This window comes from Hemitrygon akajei, chromosome 11 (genome assembly GCF_048418815.1).
Source record: "Hemitrygon akajei chromosome 11, sHemAka1.3, whole genome shotgun sequence".
NCBI classification, from domain to species: Eukaryota; Metazoa; Chordata; class Chondrichthyes; order Myliobatiformes; family Dasyatidae; genus Hemitrygon; species Hemitrygon akajei.
The window spans coordinates 83,098,078-83,125,607 of record NC_133134.1 but is presented as its reverse complement, the minus strand read 5'-3'; the positions used below and the strand labels follow the sequence as shown (position 1 = coordinate 83,125,607).

At 44.5% G+C, this 27,530-nt stretch overlaps 1 protein-coding gene across 2 annotated transcripts; it reads right to left on the bottom strand.

The window, feature by feature from the left end:
* Positions 1-4,128: 4,128 nt before the first annotated feature.
* On the bottom strand, positions 4,129-20,574 carry mrpl9 (mitochondrial ribosomal protein L9). Of its 2 annotated transcripts, none has more exons than XM_073061254.1 (7): positions 20,536-20,574; positions 19,392-19,551; positions 18,760-18,884; positions 18,521-18,574; positions 12,990-13,091; positions 5,198-5,281; positions 4,129-4,430 (listed from the first exon to the last, which is right to left on the bottom strand). In XM_073061254.1, the coding sequence occupies exons 1-7, from the start codon at positions 20,557-20,559 to the stop codon at positions 4,278-4,280; spliced, it is 702 nt and encodes a 233-aa protein (XP_072917355.1). In that variant the 5' UTR covers positions 20,560-20,574; the 3' UTR covers positions 4,129-4,277. The 2 variants fall into 2 exon arrangements, with proteins under 2 accessions (XP_072917355.1, XP_072917354.1); XM_073061253.1 differs by lacking the exon at positions 20,536-20,574 and adding an exon at positions 20,389-20,529.
* Between the last annotated feature and the right edge of the window lie 6,956 nt (positions 20,575-27,530).

Genomic DNA, 27,530 nt, shown 5'->3' with positions numbered 1-27,530 from the left:
AGATGGTCGGTACAAAGTGGGGAGGAGGTGAAGCTCTGGAGTCCGGTGGACGGAGGAGTGTCATGTAACAGGCAGGTAGGAGGGGGGAGTAGTGATTGGGAGAGAGAGAGAGGACTCCTCTACCCCATATTGCGCTCATTCTGTCTGTCAATCCGTCTATCCAGTGCTCGCCTGCCACTATCTCCCAATCAGGTGGGTCTCCTTACAAAGCCTAGGAGCAGAAATAGGCCATTCAGTCCATTGATTTTGCTCCACTATTCGATCATAGCTGATTCATTTTCTCTCTCAACCCCATTCTCACCATAACGTCAGTGCAAGTTGAATGAAATTCAATTCGAGGCAGTGTTCCGGTTTTTTTCCCCGGTGTGATCAAAAATCTGATGGCAGTTGGGTAGAAACTGTTGCTGAAGCAGGCTGTGGGTCTGCTGGACCCTGTACCTCCCGCTTCAAAACAGCATCAAGAAGATTGCACATCCCAAATGGTAAGGGGATCCCTCACCTTCCAGAGACATCGCCTGTACATGTCCTCAAGGGTAGGGAGAGCTGCGCCCAGAAAGGACCTGGCTGGAGCAGGTGGGGGCATCAGAGGTGCAGTAGAGTGTGGAGGCATGAAATGAGAACATAGAGACCACTAGGGCGAGAGAAAGGAGAGGGCCGCACTGTGGGAGGGAGCCAGTAGGAGGCGCTGCAGGGAATCTAGGGTTGATGAGGCGGGAGCACTACACTGTGGGAGTGTGATACAATGCTATGGGTAGGGCGGTAGGATGGAGCAAGACCAAAGACGTCTTTGGAACGTGGAAGGAAACTCATACTATCACAGGGTTAACAGAGAAACTCCCTAAGGACAGCAGTGGAATTGAACCAGGGTCACTAGCGCTGTTACAGCTTTGCTCTAACAGCTAAGCTGCTGCTGTAGGACAGGCGGTGAAGAGGGAGTGATCAACACGTACAAACAAGCTGGATGAACTCAGCAGGTCGGGCAGCAACTGTTGAAATGAGCAGTCAACGTTTCAGGACTGAGCGAGGTGCAGGGGCCCCTTAAAGAAGGTGGGGAGAGGGTGGAAAACCAGATCAAGGGGTGGGGGAGGGGAAGCAGGGAGGGGATAGGCAGGAGAGGTGAAGAAGGAATGTAAGGGGAAAGCACTATGGGTAGTAGAAGAAGGCAGAATCATGAGAGAGGTGATAGGCAGCTGGAAGAGGAGGCAGAGTGAAAGTGGGATGGAAGAGGGAGGGAATTACCGGAAGTTGGAGAATTCGATGTTCATACTAAGGGGCTGGAGGCTATCCAGACGGTATATGAGGTGTTGCTCCTCCAGCCTGAGTTTGGCCTCATCATGGCAGTAGAGGAGGCCATGTATGGACATATCCGAATGGGAATGTGAAGCAGAGTTGAAGTGGGTGGCAACCGGGAGATCCTGTCTGTTGTGGCGGAGGTGATCGACGAAGCGGTCCCCCAATCTGCATCGGGTCTCGCCGATGTAGAGGAGACCACACCGGGAGCACCGAATGCAATAGATTACCCCAACAGACTCACAAGTGAAGTGAAGAGGGAGTGATACGTTACGTAGAGCGGGGTTACTTGGGGAGTACCACACTGTGGGAGGGGCAGAGGAAGGAGGGCTGTGCTGTTTGAGTGATGCTGAGATGGGAGTACTGTCTTACAGGACGTGTGGCGGGCAGGCAATGATGGCGAGTAGGGAGTGTCACTCCTCAAGAGGGGCAGGACTGTGAACTGTCACACAATGGAAGGATGGCAAGGAGCAGTGAAGAGCGAGTGTCATTCTGAGGAAGAAGTGCTGTACTGTGGTGGGGGAGAGATGCGAGGAGGGAACGCTGCGCTGTGTGATGAGTGGTACTGAAGAACTCCACAATTCCTGGGGTACACACCGATGAGCTACTTCCGTTTCCGGGGAACACGAGTGATCCTGTGGCCATTTGCAGACAATATTTATCTCATGCCAAGTCCCACAGAATGAGGAAAGGTTCAGACCAGGTGCAAGGGTTCAGTGCTGCCCCATCCTCTGAGAACCCGGGTGTAGGATGGGGACGGGTGCAGTGAGGTACCAGGATGGGACCCCGGTACTGCCTCACCTTCTCTAAGCTAGCAGTGAGGATCTGAGGAGTTTGACCCTGTTGGATTAGGATGTACAATTGTTACTGTTCTTATATTTTTCATGTAGTTCCTATGCTCGTTATAGTTTTTGTATCACTTATAGATGTGTAAATGTTCAGTAAATATTTTTTAGTAATTGTGGATTAGATGATTCCCGAAGGGTGCTCCTGGGGCAGTTTGTCAGCCAACAGGAATGGGAACTGCCCCAGAATTTTCATTGGTGGGCCTGTCCTTTGGAGCCCCTGGATGCTGAGAAACTCAGTTCCTGTTATGCCAAGCACTCGGTGTTCACATGCTGCTATGTGCCCCTTCTGGAATCTCCAGTAACTAACCCAGGTTCCAAGCTCCCACTTGGTTAAATCCTGCCTGACCCTCCCCTGCCAACTCCTTGCATTCAAATTTACATCCTCCATTTCAGGCCCCACCCCAATCCCCTCTGTAACCTCCTCCCTCGCTTCTGTTCTCCACCCCTCCCCTTTCCAGGCTTGTTGGGTCAGAAGAGCCCGTTACTGTGATGCATCTCTAACTAAACTAATTAAAACATTGGATTGGAGAGCATTTGTTCTAGGACAAGTAACTCCCCTGTTGACATCAGCTTGTAATAAGGAGAAAATTTGTTCTGAACGTAAACCCCAGATTCCGTGTGAATTCTTTCAGTCTACACAGTATCAACCGCTTTTAATCTGGATTTAGTCAACTGAATTTGATTCCAAAGATAAAGATTAGCTTTATGTCACATGTACACACAGTGAAATGCATCATTTGCGTCAAACCAAATCAACAAGAATTATGTGGGCAGCCCACGAGTGTTGGCACGATTCCAGCACAAACCTAGCATGCCCGCAAATTACTAATCCTAACTTGTACATCTTTGGAATGTGGGAGGAGGCCTAAGTGGTCACAGGGAGAACGTACAAACTTCTTACAGGCAACAGGGAAAATCGAACCTGGATCTTAAAGTTGGCACTATAATAGCTTTATCCTAGCTGTTATGTTACAGTACTGCCCCGTGAGGGGATGCAAACTGCTGTCTTCAGTCAGTAGTCTGGACCACTGGACTATTAGTTGGGTATCTTACACTGGTGTTGGTTTGCCAAGTTACCTCAGGTGGGGAGGTGCTCAGCAAGGGAGTAGCTCCAGGAGAGGACAGATTTGAAATACCAGGGCCACATAAAAGAGGGGAAGGCTTTCACTGGCGCTTGTTAGCCCAGAAAGAGAGTGGATGTGGGGGCTGGGGGATGGTCTGCAGCAGTTCACGAGCACATACAGAACTGGGGTAGCACGACAGCATAGTAGTTAGTGCAAGGCTTTACAGTGCCGGTAACACAAAGACGTACATGAATTGGTTAATGGGTGAAACAGATGGTGTAATTGACAGTGAAGATGGTTATAGTAGGGACCTTGATCAGCTTGGTTAATGGGTGAAACAGATGGTGTAATTGACAGTGAAGATGGTTATAGTAGGGACCTTGATCAGCTTGGTAAATGGGCTGAAGAATGGCACGGTAGAGGTTAGCGTAACACTATTACAGCGCCAGCAACCTGGGTTCAATTCCTACCACTGTCTGTAGTTCAGCGGTTCACAGTTCTCTCCGTGACTGGCCTCCCACATTCCAAAGGCGTCCAGGTTAGGGTTAGTAAGCTATGGGCAGGCTATATTGATGCCAGAAGCGTGATAACACTTGTGAGCTGCCCCGTGATACAAGTGGTGTATTTATCTCTATGTTTTGATGTACATGTGACAAATACAAAGACAATTTGATCTCATCTTAACTCAGCAGGTAGAAGGGAGAACATCACTGCAGTCAGGTACTGTCTGGGGCTCTCTTTCAGAAGCATATATACACACACACAAAGGGGAGCGATCCTCTCCCAGCTGGAATCTTGTGGTCACGGGTCAAGGTGGGTGTGACTTCTTTGCTTGTGTACTCACTACTGATCCTGAAGAGAGTGCCTTTGCTCCTTCACGTGGGATAGGCAACTGCTGCTCCCTGTGGAAACTAAATGGATGGCCATTCACGAGAAGAAATATTTATTATATTTATGACTCTGTGAGGATGCAGGACCCTCACTGATGTGTTACAGCTAACACTGGGCAGGCAAACTCCATCGAACACCTGAACACTTCAGAAAAGGGCCAGTGCCCCTGAAACCAAGGCCACGGTCAGCTCTCTTTTTCCTCCTCCTTGTCCCCCTCTGCTGATAATTCCTCTTTTCTCCGCTGCTGCCGACTCAGCCACTCCTTGTACCTCCTGGTCTTGGGAAGTTCGAAGTTCACCACTGAGATGGGCAGGCGGACAGTGTCGATGCCGTTCACCTACAGGGCACAAGTATCGGATGTCAGATCGGAGTTTTGGACTCCACAGTGTAGTAGCTCACTGCCCCTCGGGTGACCCGCCATGTCAGACTATCCTTCGCCATCTCTGCTTGCCTGTGTTAAGTGGAACCTTAGCAACGTTCTTCAAAATGCAATCAACAAATTACCAATTTTTCAGACATTTTCTTCCCCTAGAAGATTTAGGGGAGATTTGATTGAGATATTATGAGGGGTATAGGCAAAGTAAATGCAAACAGGGCTTTTCCACGGAGGTCATGGGTTAAGAGTGAAAGATGAAAGGGGAACATGAGAGGAAAATTCTTTACTCAGAGGGTGGTGAGAGTGTGGAACGAGCTGCTAGTTCAAATGTGGATGCAATTTTGGTTTCAACATTTAAGAGAAGTTTGGATAAGTAATGGATCGGTTTGGAGTGCTATGGGACTGAGCAGTTTAAATGGTTTGGCATGTACTAGATGGGCTAAAGGGCCTGTTTCTGTGCTGTTATGAAAAATAATATTTTCTTTAACCCTCAAAATGAACAGAGTCCCAGTGAAGATGGGAACTTCACACTGTATCTAACCCATTCCTCGGGAGTGTGTGATGGGTCGGCATAGAGGGAGTGTCACTCTCTGTCTGACCCCAGGTTTGTATGGATGGAGTTGGTTTCAGACCTTGTTGACACAAGGATGGGATCCCCTGCTGTAGGTGAAGGCACTGCAGACCAGGGCAGCGGAGACCGTGTCAGCTCGCAAACTCAGGTCACTCACCGTCACCTCACACCAGTGCTCGCCCCACTGGGTGATGGGCTCATCAGGAATCCTCAGCGCCTCCGGCGGAACAAACAGGTTCAGCTGAGGAAGGAACACAAGTTCAGTGAAACAGAAGAGACTGGAGACTGCAGCTCCTTTTCTCTGCCTCCACAGACACTGTCTGACCCACTGAGCTCCCAGTTTAGTCAACCCCCTGGGGTCAGTCTGCTCTCCCTGGTCATCATCCAGCAAGTCACCACCAGGGTCACGGCCCAGGATGTGTCACTGTGCTCTCTGTGCATAGCAAGCTCATAAGCATGGTGCAGAACCGATCAGCCCTTTCAACCCTGCCCCCATCCACCTTCCCTTTGCAAGGCGAGGACTAAGCCGCAGGGCACTGAGTATGCAGAGGATTCAGAAAGTACCGGTCAAACAGGGGCACAGGTTCAATGCCCTCCACCTTCCCATAACACACCACCAATATCTGAGTCCTCCCCAATCCCATAGATGCTCTGATTACAGATGATCACTAAACCTCTAACAATGGGAATCACTCCATGCCCCCACCCCACGCAATACACCCTTTGACACTGGACAATCTCTGCCCCCACCCATAGACCCTGTGACAACAGGTGAACAATTCCCCCACCCACAGACCCTCTGATGACAATCACTACACCCCCCCCCCGATACCTTCTGACGATGTCCGATTACTTGCACAACCCCATGGACTCTCTTACAATGGACGATCACTTCTCCCTCCCATAGCATGGCCAGAATGAATGAGCTGTCCACTGGGAGGTGAGTGATGGGTGTGGTGGGAGTTATACCCATCATTCATCCGGCACAACCACTGGTCTTTGGTGGTAGGGCCAACTGCAGCTGAATGAATAAGAAATAAGAAACAGCAGGAGCTGGCCATTCAGCCCATCAAGCCTGCTTCACCATTCAAAAAGATCATGGTTGATCTCACCAAGAATTCAACCACCTTCCTGCCATTTCCCATAACTCTCAGAGCCCCTAATATGCAAAATTCCAACTGTGTCTTAATATTCAATGAGGTAGCCTCTACTGCTTCTCTGGGAAGAGAATTCCAGATGACCTAGTTTCTGTGGACACCAGGATTGAACTCTGAACTCCAAAGTCCTGAGCTATAATCGGGTCGCACTAACCGCCAAGTTACCATGGAGCCTGTATCTCAGTCGCCGTCCTAAATCTATTCCCCCGAAAATTGAGACTATGTCATCTGGTTATGCCTATCAATAAAAAAAATTCCTGTCTCTATCTTATTTTATTGGGCGACACCGTAGCGTAGTGGTTAGCACAATGCTTCATAGTACAGTTGCCTGTATGTTCTTCCTGTGACCGCATGGTTTCCTACGGGTGCTCCGGTTTCCTTCCACAGTACAAAGACGTGGGTTTGATAGGTTAACGGGTCATTGTAAATTGTGCAGTAATTAGGCTAGGGTTAAATCAGGGGATTACTGGAGGGCCAGAAGGGCCTGTTCTCTTATTGACTGATTGATTAATCTACAGCACAGAATTGGCCCTCCTGTCTCTGCGAGCAGTGCCGCCCAGCAGCCCCCAATAACTCCGATTAACCCAAACCTACTTAACCCATTTATACCTCTCCCCATCCTTTACACAATTTGCTTTTCCATTTTATTTATTGTTATCAGCCAACTTGGGGGCATGCTACACCTGGTCCCGTTCCAAATTGTTCACGTATATCATGAACAGTTGTGGGCTCACCACTGGCCCTGTGACACACTGCTCACCACTGACTGCCAACCAGAGAAACATCCATTTATCCCAAAGTAGCACATAGAAAGTGCAGGAGTTCCTCCAGCTCTAGATTTCCAGCATCTGTATAATCTCTTATATTTATAATTTAAAGCCAACTTTCTGTCTTCTATTGGTTAACCAATCCTCTATCCATGATAATACATTAACCCAACTCTATGTATCCTCATCTTATGAATTTTATGCAGTACCTTATTGAACGACTTCTGGAAATCCAAGTATACAACATCCACCTGTTCCACAATATCCAGTATGCTCATTGTATTCTCAAAGAACTCCAGTAAGTGACTTTCCCTTCCGGAGTCCATGCTATGTATGCCTGAACCACTTCTAGTCGATGTTTCACTATTTCTTCCCTAATGATTGCTCCAAGCAATTTCCCAACTACAGACCTGTCTTTGGCCTAAGTCCTTTTTAAACTTTGGAATCGTATCCGTTGTCTTTCAATTCACTGGGATCTGCTTACAGTCCAGAGAATACTATGTAAATGATCACAAATGCCTCGACTATAACATAGAACATATAGAACACAGAAATCTACAGCACATTGCAGGCCCTTCACAATGTTGTGCCGACCATGTAACCCATTCTAGAGACTGCCTAGAATTACCCTACCACATAGCCCTCTATTTTTCTAAGCTCCATGTACCTCTCTAAGAGCCAAGCCCTATTGTATGCTCTTCCACCACTGCCACCAGCAATGCACTGCACACACCCACCACTCTCCATGTAAAAAACTTACCCCTGACATCCCCTCAGAACCTATTTCCAAGCACCTTAAAACTATGCCCTCGCATGTGAGCCATTTCAGCCCTGGGAAAAAGCCTCTGGCTATCCACACAATCAATGCCTCTCATCATCTTATACACCTCTATCAGGTCACCTCTCATCCTCCGTCGCTCCAACAAGAAAGGGCCGAGCTCACTCAATCTATTCTCATAAGGTGCACTCTCCAATCCATTCAACACCCTTGTAAATCTCCTCTGCACTCTCTCTCTATAGTATCCACATCCTTCCTGTAGTGAAGTGACCAGAACTGAGCACAGTACTCCAAGTGGGGTCTGACCAAGGTCTTGTATAGTTGAACTCAATCCCAGTTGATGAATGCCAACACACCATATGCTTTCTTAACAACACTATCAACCTGCGCTGCAGCTTTCAGTGTCCTATCGACACAGACCCCAAGATGTCTCAAATCCTCCACACTGCCAAGTACTACCATTAGTATTGCATTCTGTCTTCAAGTTTTACCTATCAAAATAGGGGAGATTTTGAACAATTTCTTTTCTTCGGTATTCACTAAGGAGAAGGATATTGAATTGTGTAAGGTAAGGGAAACAAGTAGGGAAGTTATGGAAACTATGACGATTAAAGAGGAGGAAGTACTGGCGCTTTTAAGGAATATAAAAGTGGATAAATCTCCGGGTCCTGACAAGATACTCCCTAGGACCTTGAGGGAGGTTAGTGTAGAAATAGCAGGGGCTCTGACAGAAATATTTCAAATGTCATTAGAAACGGTGATGGGACTAACTATTGAAGATGGCGATTGTTTAGTCGCTCCGAACTTTTGCTCCGTTATTCTTCTTATCTTTGCACTATATGTTTCCCTTCTTAAACCTTAGTTAGGTATTTTATTAGTTCTCTTTTACCTGCCTGCGAACACATCTATCTTATAATGGCTACCAAAAGTACTAAAACCGGGAAAAAGGAAACTTCTATGGCTTTGTCGGCTGACATTCTCGCTGTTTTGGAACAACATCGACAAGATATTTTAATGGATTTTAGAACTGAATTTAGAACTTCTTTCAACCAGCTGGATTCCAAATTGGATCAGATTAATGCTAGAGTGGATGAACATGCTGAACACTTATCTCACTTTGACTTAACTTCTGAAGATTTAAAACGCCGTGTTCAACATCTTGAAACTTTCTGCTCCAACCTAGAGAAGAATAGTAAACTTTCTTCCAAAATGGTGGATCTTGAAAATCGGAACAGACGTTGCAATCTATGAATTCTTGGTTTGTCAGAGGCCACTGAAAAGGGCTCTCCCGTTGAATTTTTTTCTGATTTTCTCTGTGAGATTTTCGGGAAAGAATTTCTTCCGACTCCACCTGAGCTTGAAAGGGCTCACAGGATTTATGTTCCTCGTGCAACTCTGGGTTCCCGTCCACGGCCGGTTATTTTATGCTTTCATCGATACCAGGTGAAAAACCGTTTGATTATGGAGGCACGCCGCAGAGGTACTTTTGCCTTTCAAAATACGGTCATTCGTTTTGTGGAGGATTATGCCCCCCAGGTTCTGAAGATGCGTGCTGAGTTTAAAGGTGTAACGAAAGTGCTTTTTGATCGCGGATTCAGACCCTCTCTCCGAAATCCAGCCGATCTTCGAATTACGCTTACTACTGGAGATTATAAGTGATTTAAATCAGTGAAGGAGGCTGAGGCGTTTGTTGGAAGTCTTCCAGCCACCTCGTCTTCTTCGGAACCGGCCTGACCTTCTAAAATGGCTGATAAGTACTTCTCGAAGTAAAACTATTTTTTCCGAACTCAGACTTTACTTGAATAACTCAGACATTAACTATTGAAACTCTAAGGGCTGTAGTCAATCTCTCCCTGGACTTGGTGCGTTTTTTCTAAATAGGTGATTTAAGTTTAATGTTTCCCTGCGGACTTTTAGATTTTACTTGTGTAATCTATTTTATTTTTGTATAACTTTATCTATAGAGAACTACAATTGATTTTAACTTGTTTTGGAGGTTTGGAGTTTTTATTGAAGGCCTCCCTGTTGGTTGATTTATAGTTTAAGTTTTGCTTTTTTTTCTGTAAATGGTTGATAAGTACTCTCTTTAAATTTATAATTTCCCCCTTTCCCCCTCCCTTATTTTTCTTTTAATCTTTTATAATTTTTCGCGGGTGGGTTAGTTTTAGTTTTCTTCTGATTTTTTTTGTATTAAGTTTTATACTTCTGTTGAAGTTGTTCCTATTTGTAATTCTGTTTTCTAGTGCATAAATTAGTTATTATTTCTATATTATTTATATGGAACTTTTGTTAATGATACGGAACTGGAAGTCATTTTTGGGTTAATTTTTTTGGTAGAGCTAGCTGCTTTTTTAGGTAGCCGTCTAGTTTTGGGTTGCGAGGATGGGGTGGGTTCTCCAGTTCCAACACTACTCACTGTTTCTTTTGTTTTCCTTTGTTATTCGGGACATGTCTCTGTTTTGATTCTACGGATCTATGTTTACATTTTTGCTCCCAGACTGTTACTGTACTGCTTGATTTTTTATATGCCTGCTACCTTCTATGCACTAACAATTGATAATGGTTAATACACTTAAATTTGTGAGCTGGAATGTAAAGGGATTGAATCATCCTGTTAAAAGAAGGAAGGTTTTACACTATATATTATGAAATATCTAAACTTACCTTGTTCATATATATACTATATGGTTTATGCTTTGGGAAACTTACTTATGCTCTATTCATTGTTTATGTATTACTTCATGTATAATGGGAGTCTATATATTTGTAATCCCTTACCATTATTTGAATTGTATCTCATTCATAATATTCTAAATATTAATAAAAAGATTGAAAGAGAAGGAAGGTCTTCTCGCATATTAAACAACTCAAAGCTGACATTGCTTTCCTTCAAGAAACTCATATTCGTAGTTTTGATAATTCTTGGCTTTTGTCAAAGTGGGCGGGTCAGCATTTTCATTCATCCTTTGCCGCCAAAGCTAGGGGGGGTCTCCATCCTTATTAATTCAAATATTCCTTTTGAACTCCATAATAAGATATCTGATACAAATGGCCGTTTTATTATTGTTTCTGGTAAATTATATAATACTAAAGTTGTACTAGCAAACCTGTATGCTCCCAATTTTGATGATGTTAATTTTTTTAAACGTTTTTTCTCCTCACTACCAGATTTAAACTCATACTCTCTTATACTGGGTGGCGATTTTAATTGTTGGTTAGATCCTAATTTGGATCGATCGTCCTCTGTTACTAGATTACCTACTAAATCTGCCTTAGCTATTCACTCTTTTCTCTCTAATTATGGTATCTCGGATATATGGCGTTTCCTTCATCCTACTGAGAGAGATTATTCTTTTTTTTCACATGTTCACCATACCTTTACTAGATAATCAACATTCCATTTGTCTATTCTTGTGATTATCAGAGTATACTGATTTCTGACCATGCCCCAATTACTTTGTCTTTAAATTTTCCTGGTCTCCCTCAGAGGAATAAACACTGGCGTTTTGACTCGACTTTATTATCAGATGATGATTTTCTAAAATTTATTAAGGATCAGATAACCTTTTATTTTAACACCAATACGTCATCTGAAATGTCAAGATTGTCTGGGATGCCATGAAAGCATATTTGAGGGCTCAAATAATCTCCTATACAGCAAATCTTAATAGAAGGTCCTGTGCAGATCGATTAGACCTCATTAATCAGATTAAAGAATTAGATCAACTGTATGCTCAAACTAAGAATCCTGAATTATACAAGAAGCGTGTAGAACTTCAAACTAAATTTAATCTTCTGTCTACTCAACCTGTTGAATGCCAATTTCTTGAAAGTAAGAGTCGCTTTTATATTCATGGTGACAAATCTGGTAAATTTCTAGCCAATCAGCTGAGGCGTTCCAAAGCTAAACAACATATTACAAAGATCCGGAAGGAGAATGGAGACTTTACATCGGATCACTTAGAAATCAATGACACATTAAAAAATTTTTATTCTCCACTTTATTCCTCTGAATCTCTGAATGACAATATCTCTGTTGATCATTTTTAAAATAATCTGAATATTCCTTCGCTTTCATTTGATTTTAAAGCCAAACTTAATGCGCCTATATCATCAGAAGAAATATCTTTTGCAATTTCTGCATTGTCTTCAGGGAAATCTCCTGGACCTGATGGGTTCCCCGTAGAATTTTATAAATCATTCTCTTCACTTCTTTCTCCTCAGTTATTCTCAGTATTATCTGACTCGTTTAATTACGGTAAATTGCCACCCTCTTTTAATGAGGCATCTATTATTCTTTTATTAAAAAAGGGTAAAGACCCAACAGAGTGTTCCTTGTATAGGCCGATTTCTTTGCTTAATGTTGATGTTAAAATCTTGGCCAAAGTTTTGGCTTATAGATTAGAAACTGTTATTCCCTCTATTATTTCTGATGATCAAACTGGTTTTATTAATAGAACATACCAATGCAAAACTCCATGCAAATGTTCCCTGAACATTTGCCACATTTCTGCCCTATGTTTCCCTGAGAACATCTGCTCCCAAGTTCCTGCTTAATAGCATCATATTTGCCTCTACCCCAATTAAATGTTTTCCCAAATTTTCTGCTCCTATCCCTCTTCAGCGCTATGGTAAAGGAGATAAGAGTTGTGGTCACTACCTTCAAAATGCTCTCCCACCGAGAGATTTGACGCCTGACCAGGTTCATTTCCCAACAGCAGATCAAGTACAGCCTCTCCGCTACTTGGCTTATCTACATATCGCATCAGGGAACCTTCCTGAACACACCTAACAAACTCCACCTCATCTAAACCCTTTGTGCTAAGGAAAAGCCAGTGAATATTAGGAAATCTCCCATCACAACAGCCTTAAACTTCCGCCATTTCTTTTAGCATCCTACCAGAAGCAGGGGTCTTGTCACTTTTAGGCCCACTAATCTCTTTATTACTACCTCTTTAGTGATTGCGATTATGTCAATGTCCTTGCCTCCCATTGGATCCATAACATCTCCGTTTGGCACATTAAACATGTCCGCCACCGTGAAGACTGGCACAAAACAATCGCTCAAAACCTTGGCCTTTTCCACTTTAAGTAAAAACTTTTAGTATCTAGAACTAGGGATGTGCAGTCTGGGAACCGTCAGATCTGACCCGGATAAGGGATGTGGGATCCAAATCAGCTGAGGGATGTGGAATGAGGGAGGGGAGGGCACCAGAACCCCAGCAGTTCCCGCACAGAGCTGCTCACCTCCTTGAGGAAGTGGCGGCAGACAATCTCCTTGTTCAGCTCCCACTTCACATTGTTCTTCATCCTCACTGTCAGCCGAGAATTCCTCAAGAACTCCAGGGTCTGGGGGAGAGAGGAGCAGGAGGTCAGCACAGTTTGGTAGGGAGAATGCAAGTTCCATTCAGCCCATCAAGTTCATGCCAGCGCTTGGCAGAGCTAACCTGTAAGTCCCACCCCTCACGTGTCGGCCACGCAAATCGCTCTCTCCCTCACTTAGATAGTGCTACTGCCTCAGACAGGGAGGGATGTAGGGCTTGGAGGGGGTTACAGAGACAGGGAGGGGTGTAGAGGCCGGAAGGGGTTACAGAGACAAGCAAGGGTGTGGGGGTTGGAAGTGGTTAGAGCAGGGTTCCTTGAGAGGTTGCTAGGGGTTCCATGAGATTGTGAACTTCATGCAACGCATGATGCTGGCACTTTCAGTGGTGGGCAGTGACACAGCAGCCCCATTAGCAATCTCAGCCCAGTATGGCAGTGCACAGTAGGACCCTGTTTATTTGCTTGAGTCCATTCTCAGTTTCTGATGCGAGTTAGGGGAGGCCATTGACAATTGGTGAGCGCTGTATTGCATGCAGGGGAGGAAAGTAGGCTGTTGAGCAGCATGAAGTGAGTTTTCCTTTTCCAATATAGAGTACAGGAAAAAAAAATATATATATCAATACATTATACTAAATCGCATATAAAGACTTCTTACCCTATATTTATACAGGTTAATTAATTTGTAGCATTGAAATATAGTAATTTTATTATATAAAAAAAATCTAACCCACTACCAACACCAAAGTTGATTAGTAAAGAAAAAAGGAAAAAAATTTATTAATCATCATCTGTGCTTTAACAGCAAATCACAAGTTTTGAAAATAATTCAGAAAAGGTCCCCACAATGTTTGAAAGTCTTGACTAGATTCAGAGATTGAACATCGAACCTTCTCTAAATTTAAACATGACATCACATCACGTAACCATTGGGCATGAGTAGGAGGGGCCGCATCTTTCCATTTAAGCAAGAGCGTCCTTCTGGCCATAAGAGACATAAAAGCCAAAATGTGCAAATCAGATGGCTCCAAAATAATATCCTCTCCTCCAACAAGACCAAATAAAGTGGTCAAAGGATTAGGCTTAAAGATTACTTTGAAAAGTATCGAGAAAGTTTGAAATACTTCTTTCCAGTATTTTCCAAGACTCGGACATATCCAAAACATATGAATGAGTGAAGCTTCTCCATTATTACATTTATCACAATATGGAGATATATCTAAATAAAAATGAGACCACTTATCCTTGGTCATATGGGCCCCATAGACCACTTTAAATTGTAGAAGAGAGTGGCGGGCACATAACGATGAAGTGTTAACCAATTTAAAAATTTGATTCCAAGTTTCCTCAAAGATTGAAGTCTGTAAATCTTGTTCCCAAAGATTTTTAATTTTATCTAAAGGAACACTTCTCATTCCCAGCAGCATATTATAAATATTAGATATAAATCCATCGAAATTGGTATCGAAAAAAATGAGTTTTGGGTAAACTATATTTAGTTGACAGTTGTTCAAACGAAAAGAGACTTCCCTCTACAAACAAGTCCTGAAAGCATTTAATACCTGATCTGTCCCATTCTTTAAAAGCCACATCAATCTTAGAGGGTTTAAAAAAATAATTAGAGAAAATGGGACTCGAAAGTGAAAATCTCAATAAGCCAAAGTATTTTCGGAATTGTATCCAAATTATCATAGTGTGTTTAACTACCAGATTATCAGTTAACTTAACTCAGAGACAAAGGAAGTGAGGATCCAAGAAGAGAAATAATAGAAAATAACAGAGTTAGCTTCTAAAAAAAACAGAATGTAAGATGTCTTATATTAACTGCCCAATAATAAACTCTAAAGTTTGGTAAGGCTAATCCTCCATTCTTTTTATCTTTCTGAAGATGGATTTTATTTCATCTAGAACGCTTATTCTTCCCTACATAAGAAGATATAATAGAGTCAAGAGAATCAAATAAAGATTTAGGAATAAAAACCGGCAAAGCCTGAAAAAGATATATAAATTTAGGTAATATATTCATTTTGATAGAGTTAATTCGACCAATCAGCGATAACGAAAGAGGCAACCAACTTAATAGTATCCTTTTTACATGATTCAATAGGGTAAGAAAATTTTCTTTAAATAGACACTTATAGTTTTTAGTGATTGTTACACCTAAGTAGGTAAATTGGTTTCTTACTATTTTAAAAGGAAGGTTAGAATTTGTTGGTATGAAATTGTTCAAAGGGAAAAGTTCACTTTTATGTAGGTTTAACTTATAACCTGAGAACTGGCTAAAACAGGAGAGTAAAGAAAGCACATAGGGTAATAAAGTCCGAACATTAGAAATAAATAGCAGCAGATCATCAGCGTACAGTGAGACTTCATGAATAGTATCTCTCCTTAAAATACCGGTGATATCATTAGATTCTCGAAAGGCAATGGCTAAGGATTCTAAGGCCAGATCAAAAAGCAAAGGGCTCAACGGACAGCCACATTGAAGCTTAAATGGTTTGGAATTATGAGAATTAGTGATAACCCTAGTGGAAGGAGTTAAATAAAGTAATTTAATCCATTGATGCGGGTCCAAAATTGAATTTTTCTAAAGTTTTAAATAAATAATTCAACTGTCATCCATTCTCTCGTCCAGTAAAGAAATAACATCTTTATGTTCCTTTATCTTCTTATCATGTTCAGTTAGAATTGCTTGAATATCTTCTAGTTTCGTACCTATTTGTTTAATTTCAGCACTGTTTTCTTTTCTGAACTGTTGAAGCTCCTCAGTAAGCTTTGGAATTGAGCCTGTAATAGCTTCCAAAGCTGTTTTGGTAGTCACAGTAATATAATAACCCTTCTAACAGTAGTATTTCAAAAGGTTGGAGAGAAAAGTACCGGTAAGTAAATTAGGAGCACCAGCAAAGATCTGTTACTCCATCAGCGGCCAGCAGGCAAAGTGCGTTTTCCCAGCATTGACCGGACTCAACCCAACTTGGGCTGTGATGTCAGCCTCTCACTCCCCAATTACCTCCCCCAACTTCCCCCTACCTGCCGCCGACTGACTTACGTGAGCGAACAAATTCCACTGCTGGAATAGAAAATTGGAGCGAACTTTTCATTCTAAAGATGGACCAGTGTGGTGATTTTTGAAGAGGAGGTGTGAGATGGACAAGGAGGATTCGAGGCCGAGGCCTACTGACAATTCTGATAAGCTCAATGATGAAGAATTACAATCTTCTGAGTCATTTCACTGAACTAGTGCAATAATGAACATAAAAAGCATCTGTCTTTACAATAATCACTGGGTTTTACATAGACTGGTGATCCAAGTTGTCTATTCCATTGAGCCTAGTCTGTGGCAAACGACTTGCAAATGTAACAATGGCTCCAGCAAAATTGAAAAGAGACTTGACTACAAATCACAACCACATGACACGTAAAAGTGCTGATTATTTTAAACCACTATTGGAATCTCAAAACAAACAGATTTTGAAAAATAAAGTCACAGTCAGTAAAAAAGAATTCAGGAAGCAAGTTATTTAGTAGCTATAAAACTGTGTAAAAACCTGGACAAAGAGCAGACCAATCTCCTGCTACAGACAGAAATCCAGCGGCTTAGCAGAGGAAGAGTCCTCAACAGGGTGTCTGAGCTGAAAGGTGAATTGCAGGAGCACTTTCAAGAAAATAGGAGGCAATATTTTGGTGAGAGCTTTGAAGATGAAGAATGGCTACAGAAACTAGTCAACTTAACAGACATTTTTCATCATCTGAAACAATTGGACAAATCTCTGCAAGGCCCTGGAGAAAGTGTTTTGACTTCCAGAGACAAGATTCTTGGATTTAAAAGGAAACTGAATCTTTAGAAAAAAAATCATGCTGTAAAAGGAAATCTTGAAATATTTCCTCTGCTGCTTGGGCTTGAGAGTGAGGAAGGAAATCATAAAGTCTCGCATCTTACTGAAAACCACACGGAAGAACTGCAGAACAAAATGTTTTTGTCCCTTTCAACACTATCTATGACTGACTGGGTAAGGGTACCTTTCTCTGAATCTTCTGCTCAGCCTGAGAACTTGACTTTGGGAGAAGAGGAAGAACGTTGTGAGCTGTCCTCTGATCGTGCACTCAAGATCAGATTTACTAACCTGCCCCTGGACAAGTTCTAGATTTCTGTGAAAGAAGAATAACCTGCCATTCATAAGAAAACAATGAACATTTTGCTACAGTTTTTGACTTCTTGCATGTGTGAGAAAGCTTTTTCTTGTTTATCAAGCATCTAGAGCAAGGATAGAAATAGTCTCATTTCAGTTGAAGGTGAAATTCGTGTGTGATTACCTCAAGTTCTAGTTCAAGAAAACAACCTCTCCCTCAATGTCGCAAAAACAAAGGAGCTGGTTGTGGACTACAGGATGAATGGAGACAGGATAACCTTATTGACATCAATGGATCTGGGGGTGAGAAGGTGAACAGGTACACCCTCATATGCATCACCGAGGATCTCATGCGCTCTGTACATATTGGCTCTGTGGTGAGAAAGGTATAACAGCGTCTCTTTTGCCTCTGACAGTTGAAAAAGTTTGGTATGGGCCTCCAAATCCTAAGTACTTTCTACAGGGGCACATCTGAGAGCATCCTGACTGGCTACATCACTACCTGGTACGGGAACAGTACCTCCCTCAATCGCAGGACTCTGCAGAGAGTGGTGCAGACAGCCCAGCGCATCTGTAGATGTGAACTTCCCATGATTCAGGACATTTACAAAGACAGGTGTGAAAAAAGGGCCACCCCAACCACAAACTGCTCCAGCTGCTACCATTCGGGAAGTAGTACTGCAGCATAAAAGCCAGGACCAACAGGCTCCAAAACAGCTTCTTCCACCAGGCCATCAGACTGATTAATTCATGCTGACACAACTGTATTTCTATGTTATACAACAGTTTCATCCTGTTGTACATAATATTTATTATAAATTACTATAAATTGCACATTTAGACGGAGATGTAAAGATTTTTATTCCTCACACATATGAAGGTTGTAAGTAACAAAGTCAATTCAATTCAGAATTTCAGATTTTATTATGTTTGCCTTATGAGTTTTAAAGATTTATGAAAGGGAAAGAAAGATTAATTTCAAGAAAGGTAAGTTAAGCTTAACTGTGTTTATTTTTTCAAGAAAGGTTGGTTAAAAATTCCTTCTCTACTCAAAACAGCATTGACAATTATTTTTGAATTATTCTGTCTACAACTTACTGATCATGCTACGTATTGTGAGCTCTAGATATAATAATTTTTATGCAGGGGTTCCCTGAGACTTGAAAATTACGTCGAGGGTTCCTCCAGGGTGAAAAGTTTGAGTCAGGCTGGGTTAGAGAGACAGGCAGCGGTGTAGGGGCTGAACGAGATTATGGAGACAGGGCAGGGTACAGGGGTGGTGAGAGGGTTACAGAGAGAGGTAGGGGTCTACAGTCACACGTCACTCACCCTCTCTCCACTTTGTGTCTGCCTCCTCTCCTCTGGCTTCCTCTCTCGAAGCACCTGTCACATCATAAGAGATGTTAAATGCCAGAAGATATAATCCGTCAGATTAGTCAGTTACAGTAAATTTTTTAAAACTGCAGGTTCTGGAACCCTAAAATAAATACTTCCTCTTTGTACCCCCACTCCCGACAACTCAGTCCTTGCCAGTTAGTGATATAAAAAAACACGAGGATAGCACCCACCTTACGTTCCTGCTCGAAGGTAGCCCGGTTCTCTGGAGAAGGGTAGACAGCTAGGCCTTGGGGTAGCAGTCGGTTCCGACCAATTGACTTCTTCACCCAGACTGTGTCTCCTCGATCTCCCAACTCTGTGGGAGGGGAGGGAGGAGGTAGTGAGTGAGGGACCGGCGGGTGGAAAGGGAGGGAGGAGGTAGTGAGTGAGGGACGGCAGGGGGAGGAAGGGAGTGGGAAGACTGAAGCCAGCAGGGGGAGGGTGGGATTGGTGAGGGAGGAGCTGGCAGGGGGAGGGAGTGAGTGAGGGAGAACAGACCCACGCACTCTGTCTGGAAGTCAAAACCCAATGGGCAAAGCCTGGAAACATGGAGGCTGGAGACTGGAATTGGAGGACTGTCTGTGTGAGGGAGGAAAGGGGCTTGTTTTGCTGTTGTCGATTTTGTTGCTTACTGTGTTCTGCTGAGCACCATGGGCATGTTAAATTGGTGCCAGATTGTGTGGCGAATCGTGTGGGCTGCACCCCCAGAGCACTCCTAGATTTTGTTGGTTGCTAACGCAAGCGATGCATTTTACGGTTTCAATGTACATGTGATAAATAAATCTAAATTTGAATCTGACTGCTGCTGGTGACATTTACATACTGGGTACAGCCTGCGTCAATAACAGTTCCAGCTTGTCCTGGGACTTGTGTTTCGTGTCCTCCACCAGGCGGTACAGTCGGTGTCTCCTAGGGTGGAGCCTGGCCGGCTTGCCTTCCTTGGAGAGGGGAACCTGCCACAAACGTTCGACGATCACCGTGCCCTGTGGGAACAAAGGGCCTCATCAGCCTCAGACACAGGAGGTACACACAAAAGGCAGGATGATCACGGCAGGTCAGGCAGCATCCGTGGAGGGGAACAGTCACACTTTGGTCCGAGACCCTTCATCAGGACTGGAAAGGAAGGGGGAAGAAGCCCAAATTGTGTTTGTGATTTGCTGCTCCTCTTTGAGGGATGCCGACCCTGAAATTGTTTAAAACTTCTCTCCGATGGGAGTTCAGTCAGATCCCCCTGTGATCTCCGTTGTTCTCCAACTCATCGACCTAGTTACTTTGGCTTCTACCTCATTCCTTTCCAGTCCTGTGGTAGGACCTTGGCCCAAAATGTCGACTGTTTGTTCTCTTCCATAGATGTTGCTCAATATGCTGAGTTCCACCAGCATTTTGTGTGTGTGAGCCTTTTCACTCTGCCCTGGGGCCTCCAGTGACCACGGGGAAACATCAGCAGAACTTCCCAACGTGCACAGAAACCAGAGTCAAGCACTTCGATTCATGTCTCCTTCCCACATGGCAGAATACCGATTTGCCCAGAGTCCATGCTGACCCACAGAGCCCTATGACCGGTTCCCCTCCACATTACCATCAATTGCACTCCAATCCTACCCACCCTCCCCATTCTTTTACCCTCACCCACCTCCACCTTTCCTTCCTCTCTCACCCTCCCTCCCTCACCTCACCCATCAACCACTCCCCTCATCTTACCCATCCCTCCCTTCCCCTCTCCACCCTCACCGCTTCACCCTACCCTCTCACCTCAAACCTCTACCCCACCTCCCACTCTGCACACACCCCCTTCTCCTCCGTCTTCCACTTCCCCTCACCCTGACGGCGCTGACCGCGACCCCACGGACTGCAGATTCCCCGGGGCCGCCACCTCCGGCCCGCAGCAGACGCTGGAGCCCCTGCCTCCACATTCCGCGCGCGGGGCCGCGGACGCACTGTCACCACTGGGGACTAGGCCGCGTTACCCGGGCAACGGTCCGAGGACCCATTCGGGGACGTGAAGGTGGCCGCTGCCGTGCCTGATGTCAACGGGGGTTCCCGGTGCCTTGGCGCTTTGTCAGGAATTAACACCCCTGAGCGGCGGCAACAACCGGAACTTTCTCCAAACACCCACCTATTCGCCGTACCTCACTCCACCGACCCTCGTAACCACCCACCTACTCACTGTACCCACCCTGTGCTCCCTTCTTCCTCCCTCGCCATTCCTACCCCTCTGACAGCCCACCAACTCCATACCTCTACCTCCGGCCCCTCGTCTCCGCACTATAGGCTCCCTCCCCCTTCTCACCTCCTTTTCTTCGTCACCCCTGCGGTCCCCTACCCCATCCTCCATCCTTCCTCCCTCTCTCCGTTACCCCTCCTTTCTGTCAGCGCTCCCTCATTCCCTTTGGGTGTCCCTAACAATCACTTCCATCTCCCCCCCCCCCAACCAAACCCTGCATCTACACCCCTCCCATCCCTACCTCCCTCCGCAACCCCTTCCCCTGCGCCCTCTCCACCCTCCCTAACTCTATCACCTCCCGGGCCCCTTCTTCCCTCTCTTTGTCTCCTCCCTCTCTCACTTCACCTTCCCCCCCCCCCCCCCCATCACCCTCTCTCTCTGGGAATTTGCAACCATCAGCAAATTTCTTATTAATAACTGTTACTGTATCCAAGGGACTGGGTCTAGCTTTAACAGAGCCCTGTTCACGTCGGTGCAATGTCCAGTCGCTCTGTCCTTGGTGTTCACCTTAGAGCCCAGTGACTGGGAATTTCTGCCTCCTCTCCCACAACCTCACAATGTTCCTGCCCCCGGGCTTCTGTGCACGTCCTGGGGCGTGTGTCAAGGGAAGGCTGTGAGACCTGCCACCACAAAGGTCTCGTCACCAGAACAGCAAGCTGATTACTGGCAGAGATAGATTGGTTCTTGATTAGCCAGGGCATCAAAGGGTCTGGGGTGAAGACAGGGGAGTGGGGATGACTGGAATAATTGGATCAGCCCATGATTGAATGGCGGAGTGGTCTCGATGGACCAAATGGCCTACTTCTGCTCCTATATCTAATGGTCTTATGGACCTAGCCTCAACAGCCACCTGTGGCAACAAATTCCACACTGTTCTAAAGGGACAGCCCTCTCTTCTGCTTTATCTAGGCCTTTCAACATGCAATAGGTTTCATTGAGGTCCTGTGAGTACAGGCCCAGTCCATCAAACACTCCTCATATGATTCTGGGATCATTTTCGTGAACCTTCTTTGAACCCTCTCCAAAGCCGGCACATCCTTTCTTAGATAAGGGTCCCCAAACTGCTCACAATACTGCAAGTGAGGCCTCACCAGTGTCTTATAAAGCCTCAGCATTACATCTTCTCAAAATGTATGCCAATATTGCATTTTCCTTCCTCAAACTGCAAATTAACCTTTAGGAAATCGTACATAAGGACTCCCAAATCCCTTTGTACCTGGGTCTTTTGAATTTTCTCCCCGTTTAGAAAATAGTCTATGCTTTTATTCCTTTTATCAAAATGCATGACCGTACACTTCCCAAAAGTGTATTCCATCTGCTATCTCATTGCCCACTTTCCTAATTTGTCCAAGCCTTGCCCATCCATCTATCTTTGTATCTTCTGCAAACTTGGCCAGAAAACAATCAGTTCCATCTTCCAAATCATTGACATATGACGTAAAAAGTATCAGTCCCAACTCAGACCTTTGTGGAACACCACTAGTCACCGACAGCCAACCAGAAAAGGCTCCCTTTATTCCCAATCTTTGCCTCCTGCCAATCAGCCACTGCTTTATCCATGCCAGAATCTTTCCTGTAATACTGTGGTTTCTTATTTTGTTAAGCAACCTCAGGTGTGGAACCTTGTCAAAAGCCTTTTTCCCCCCCGACTATACAGCATCCATCAATTCTACTTTGTCTGATCTACTTCAAAGAATTACAACAGATTTGTCAGGCAAGATTTTCCCCGACGAAGGGTCTCGGCCCGAAACGTCGACAGTGCTTCTCCCTATAGATGCTGCCTGGCCTGCTGCGTTCCTCCAGCATTTTGTGTGCGTTGTAAGATTTTCCCATGTTGGCTTTCACCTATTATATCATGTGCCTCCAAGGACCCCGAAACCTCATCCTTAACAATCAACTCCAACTGAGGTCAGACAAACTGCCCGATAATTTCCTTCCTTCTGCCTCCCTCACTTCTTGAAGCATACAATTTTCCAGTCCTCCAGAACAACGGCAGAATCTGTTGTTTCTTGATAGATCATTATTATTGACTCCACAATCTCTTCAGCTACACTTTCAGAACCCTGGCGTGTAGACCATCTGAGCCAGATAACTTATCATCGGATCGTTCAGCTTCCCAAGTGCCTTCCCCCTAGTAAGAGCAACTGCACTCACTTCTGCCTCCCCCCCCCCCCCCCGACACTCTCAAACTATCAAACCTCCAGCATACTGCTCGTGTTTCCCATAGTGAAGACTGATGCAAAATACTTTTCCAGTTCATCTGGCAATTTACTTGTCCCCAATTACTAATTCCCCAGCATCATTTTCCAGTGGTCTGAAATCTACTCTCGCCTTTATTTAACTTTTTATATACAGTATCTGAAAAAAATCTTTTTGGTGTCTTCTTTGATATTACTGCCGAGCTTACCTTCAAACTTAATCTGTTCCCACCTAATGGCTTTTTAGTTGCCTTTTGTTGGATTTAAAAAAATTTCAAATCCTCTAACTTCCCACTATTTTTTGCTTTTCATATGCCCTCTCTTTGGCTTTGACTTTTCCTGTGTCATCCTGCCTTTAGAATACTTCTTCTTTGAGATTAACCCATTGTGCGCCTTCTGAATTGCTTGCAGAAACTCCAGCTGTTGCTGCTGTACTGCTATTTCTTGTCAGTGCATCCCAGCTCCTCTCTCATACCTCTGTAATTCTCTTTACTGAACTATAATACTAATACATCTGACTTTCACTTCTCCCTCTCAAATCGTAGGAATGAATTCTATCATATTAAGACCACTGGCTCCTATGGGTTCCTTTACCTTAAGCTCCCTAATCTAATCCGGTTCATTACACAACTCCCAATCCAGAATAGCTGATCACCTAGTGGGCTCAACTACAAGCTGCTCTAAAAAGCCATCTCATTTTGCATTCTACAAATTTTCTCTCTTGGGATCCAATATCAGCACCATCCTGATCTTCCCAATCTACCTTCATATTCAAATCCCCCATGACTTTTGTAACATTGCCCTGATGTCATGCACTTTTTTAGCCCACAATCTGGCCATTGTTCGGAGGCCTGTATATAACTCCCATCAGGGTCTTTTTTCTCTTACAGTTCCTTAACTCTAACCACGAGGATTCTACATCTTCCGCATGATCCCATGTCACCTTTTTCTAAGGATTTGATTTCAATTTTCACCAACAGATCCACCCCACCCACTCTGCCTGTCTTCCTGTCCTTTCAATACAATGTGTATCCTTGGATGTTGAACCCCAGTCATAATTTTCTTTCAGCCACCACCCACAACGTCATACCTGCTGATCTCTAACTGCGCTACAAGATCATCTACCTTAATCTGTATTCTGCGTATTGTGATGCATCATGGTGGAGTACGGTCAGATGACAGTAAACTTGAATGTAGACTTGAAGAAGCCCAGGTCAGGTGATTTGAGATAGGACCAGAGTTTTAAATTAGAGCTTTTAATTCAGGGCTTTAAATTAGCAGGAGAGGTTCCAGAAACTAGGCTTGCATTTTTGGCAATCCGGGATATTAATAAAGGTTCAAATCAGGTTCTTCTCATTCCCATGGTCCACTTTCCTTTCCCAGCAGATTATTCTCCAGCCCTGCATCACAGGAACTGTGTGGCACAGGAACAGTACTGCAGCAGATAGAAGGGCTCGACAATGGGTAGTTAAAACTGACCAACACATTACCAGCATCTGCCTCCTCACCATAAAAGGCATACACTCAGTGGCCACTTTATTAGGTATAGGGTGGAACCCGTTGTGGTCTTCTGCTGTTGTAGCTCGTCCACTTCAAAATTCGACATGCTGTGCATTCAGAGATACGTGGCCTGTCAGTGGCGTTAACAGAGTTTTACCAAGAAGGATTTCTCTCAGGTCGGCGGTGGTTATTTAAAAAGGGAGCTTCAAGAGCGTTAGTCCATTGTACATGGCTTATCCGTGGCTATAAACAGAGCACCAATCGTGAGATAGATAGCAGCGAAGGTTCAGGTATAAAAGGGAGATGCTACCCAGCGGAGCGATCATCGATGGAGTGAACTGAGGCAGAGCGGTAGGTTTTGGCTCATTTGGGTTTCAGCGAGGTAAGTGGGTGAGCAGACCTCATCCTTTTTTCTCTCTCTCCATTTCTTTTCTAGAAGAATAAGGAGCATGTCTGTAGGGTTAGTACTTTGCTCTGGGTGTCAGATGTGGGAATCCTGGGATTCTTCCAAGTCTCCCAGGTGGCCACATCTGCGCCAGGTGCACCGAGATGCAGCTCCTGAGAAACCGCGTTAGGGATCTGGAGCTGCAGCTTGATGACCTACAGCTTATTAGGGAAAGTGAGCTGGAGATAGATAGGAGCCACAGGGAGTTAGTCACCCTGAGGCTGCAGGAATCAGATAAGTGGGTGACTGTCAGGGAAGGGATGGGAAGAGAGGGATAGTAGAGAGCACCCCTGTGGCCATCCCCCTCAGTAATCGTTATCTCGTTTTGGACACCGTTGGGGGGGGGAGTTGACCTGACAGAGGACGACCATGGTGATCGGGTCTCTGGCACTGAGCTGGTTCCGTGGTGCATAAGGAAGAGAAGAAGATGAGGAATGCGGTAGTCATAGGGGATTCCATAGTGAGGGGAACAGACAGGAGGTTCTGTCAGCCTGATAGAGATACCCGCATGGTGTGTTGCCTCCTAGGTGCCAGGGGACGGGATGTCTCAGATCGGGTGCAGAGTATTCTGAAGGGAGAGGGTGAACAGCTAGAGGTCTTTGTACACATTGGTACATTGTACACATTGTGTACACTTTGTACACAATGACATAGTTTGAAAAGGGAAGAGGTCCTGAAGAGAGAATTCAGGGAGTTGGATAGGAAGCTGAAAAGCAGGGCCTCCAGGGTAGGAACCTCAGGATTGCTGCCTGTGCCACTTACTAATGAGTGCAAGAATAGCACGATCAGGTATTAATAAGCACAGCTGAGAGACTGGTGTAGGGGGCAGGTCTTTGGGTTCCTGGATCATTGGGGCATCTTCTGGGGGAGGTACGACCAGTACAAAAAGGACGGGTTACACCTGAACCCAAAGGGGTCCAATATCCTAGCAGGCAGGTTTAACAGAGCTGTTAGGGAGGGTTTAAACAAATTTGGCAGGGAACCGGAGTGGTGGGGCTGAGGAAGGGGGAAACAGAAATAAATCAAAGATAGCGTGCAACAGAGATGATAGAAAGGACAGGCAGGAGATGAGGCATAATCACAGCCAGGGCAATAGAGGCGTGGTGCAGTTAAAACAGAAAGCAACAAATACTGGACTGAAAGTGTTATATTTGAATGCACTCAGCATAAGAAATAAAATGGACGATCTTGAAGTATGATGTAGTGGCTATCTCTGAAACTTGGCTAAAGGATGGCTGCCATTGGGAGTTGAATGTCCAAGGATATTTGGTATATTGGAAAGATAGGTTAGTAGGCGGAGGGGTGGTGTGGCTCTGTATACAAGAAATAATATTAAATCATTAGAAAGGGATGACATAGGATCGGAAGGTGTAGAGTCTCTATGGGTTGAAATGGCAAGGGTAAAAGGACCCTAATGGCAGTTGTATACAGGCTTCCAAACAGCAGCCGAGATGTGGATTACAAATTACAGCAGGAGATAGAAAAGGCATGTCAGAAGGGCCTTGTCATGATAATCGTTGGGGATTTTTAACATGTACTGGCTGTCAAGAGAGAGAATTTGTAGAATGTTTAAGGGATGGCTTTTTAGAACAGCTTGTTGTTGAGCCCACTAGGGGATCGGCTGTGCTGGATTGGGTGTTGTGCAATGATTTAGAGGTGATAAGAGAGCTTAAGGTTAGGGAACCCTTAGGGAACATTGATCACAATATGATCGAGTTCACTTTGAAATTTGAGAAGGAGAAACTAAATTGCAATGTGTCAGTATTTCAGTGGAATAAAGGAAGTTACAATGGCATGAGAGGGGAACTGGCCGAAGTTGACTGGAAAGGGACATTCGCAGGGAGGATAGCAGAGCAGCAACGGCTGGAGTTTCTGCAAAAAATGAGGGAAGTGCAAGACAGATATATTCCAAATAAGAAGAAATTTTTGATTGGTAGAAGAACACCGTCATGGCTGACTAGTGAAGTTAGAGCCAAAGTAAAAGCAAAAGAGAGAGCATACAAGGAAGCCAGAGCTAGTGGGAAGATAGAGGATTGAGAAGCTTTTAAAAACTTACAGAAGGAAACAAAGAAGGTCATTAGGAAGGAGAAGATGAATTATGAAAGGAAGCTGGAGACTAATATCAAAGAAGTTACTAAAAGCTTTTTTAAGTATATAAAGGGTAAAAGAGAGTTGAGGGTCGAAATAGGACCAATAGAAAATGATGCTGGAGATATTGTAATGAGAGATGGCAGAGGAACTGAATGCGTATTTTGCATCAGTCTTCACAGTGGAAGACATCTGCAGTATACCAGACAGTCAAGAGTGTCAGGGAAGTGAGATTTGTGCAGTGAAAATTACGACTGAGAAGGTGCTCAGGATGCTTAATGGTCTGAGGATAAATCTCCTGGTCCTGATAGAATGCTGTCATAATGGGGGCATTGGGGGTGGACCCAAATGCAAGACACAGACACTGAACTACCAGGAACAGGACTAGGCATGAGAAGGAAGCAGGGGAGGTGAGGAAGAAAGGACACTGGACATGACACCGGCCCTGGACGAGACAAGGACTCCGGGCCTGGACTCTGAGCCAGAGACTGGACAAGGACCCAGAAC

What these genes read in the sequence shown, in the direction of transcription:
- mrpl9 (XM_073061253.1), bottom strand. Translation starts at nt 20,481, where the DNA reads ATGTGGAGGCAGGGGCTCCAGCGTCTGCTGCGGGCCGGAGGTGGCGGC. An exon ending in ATTGACGCAGGCTGTACCCA is followed by an intron (nt 18,885 to 19,391) that starts GTATGTAAATGT and finishes CCCCTCCCACAG; the next exon opens with AGTTGGGAGATCGAGGAGAC. An exon ending in CCTTCGAGCAGGAACGTAAG is followed by an intron (nt 18,575 to 18,759) that starts GTGGGTGCTATC and finishes ATGATGTGACAG; the next exon opens with GTGCTTCGAGAGAGGAAGCC.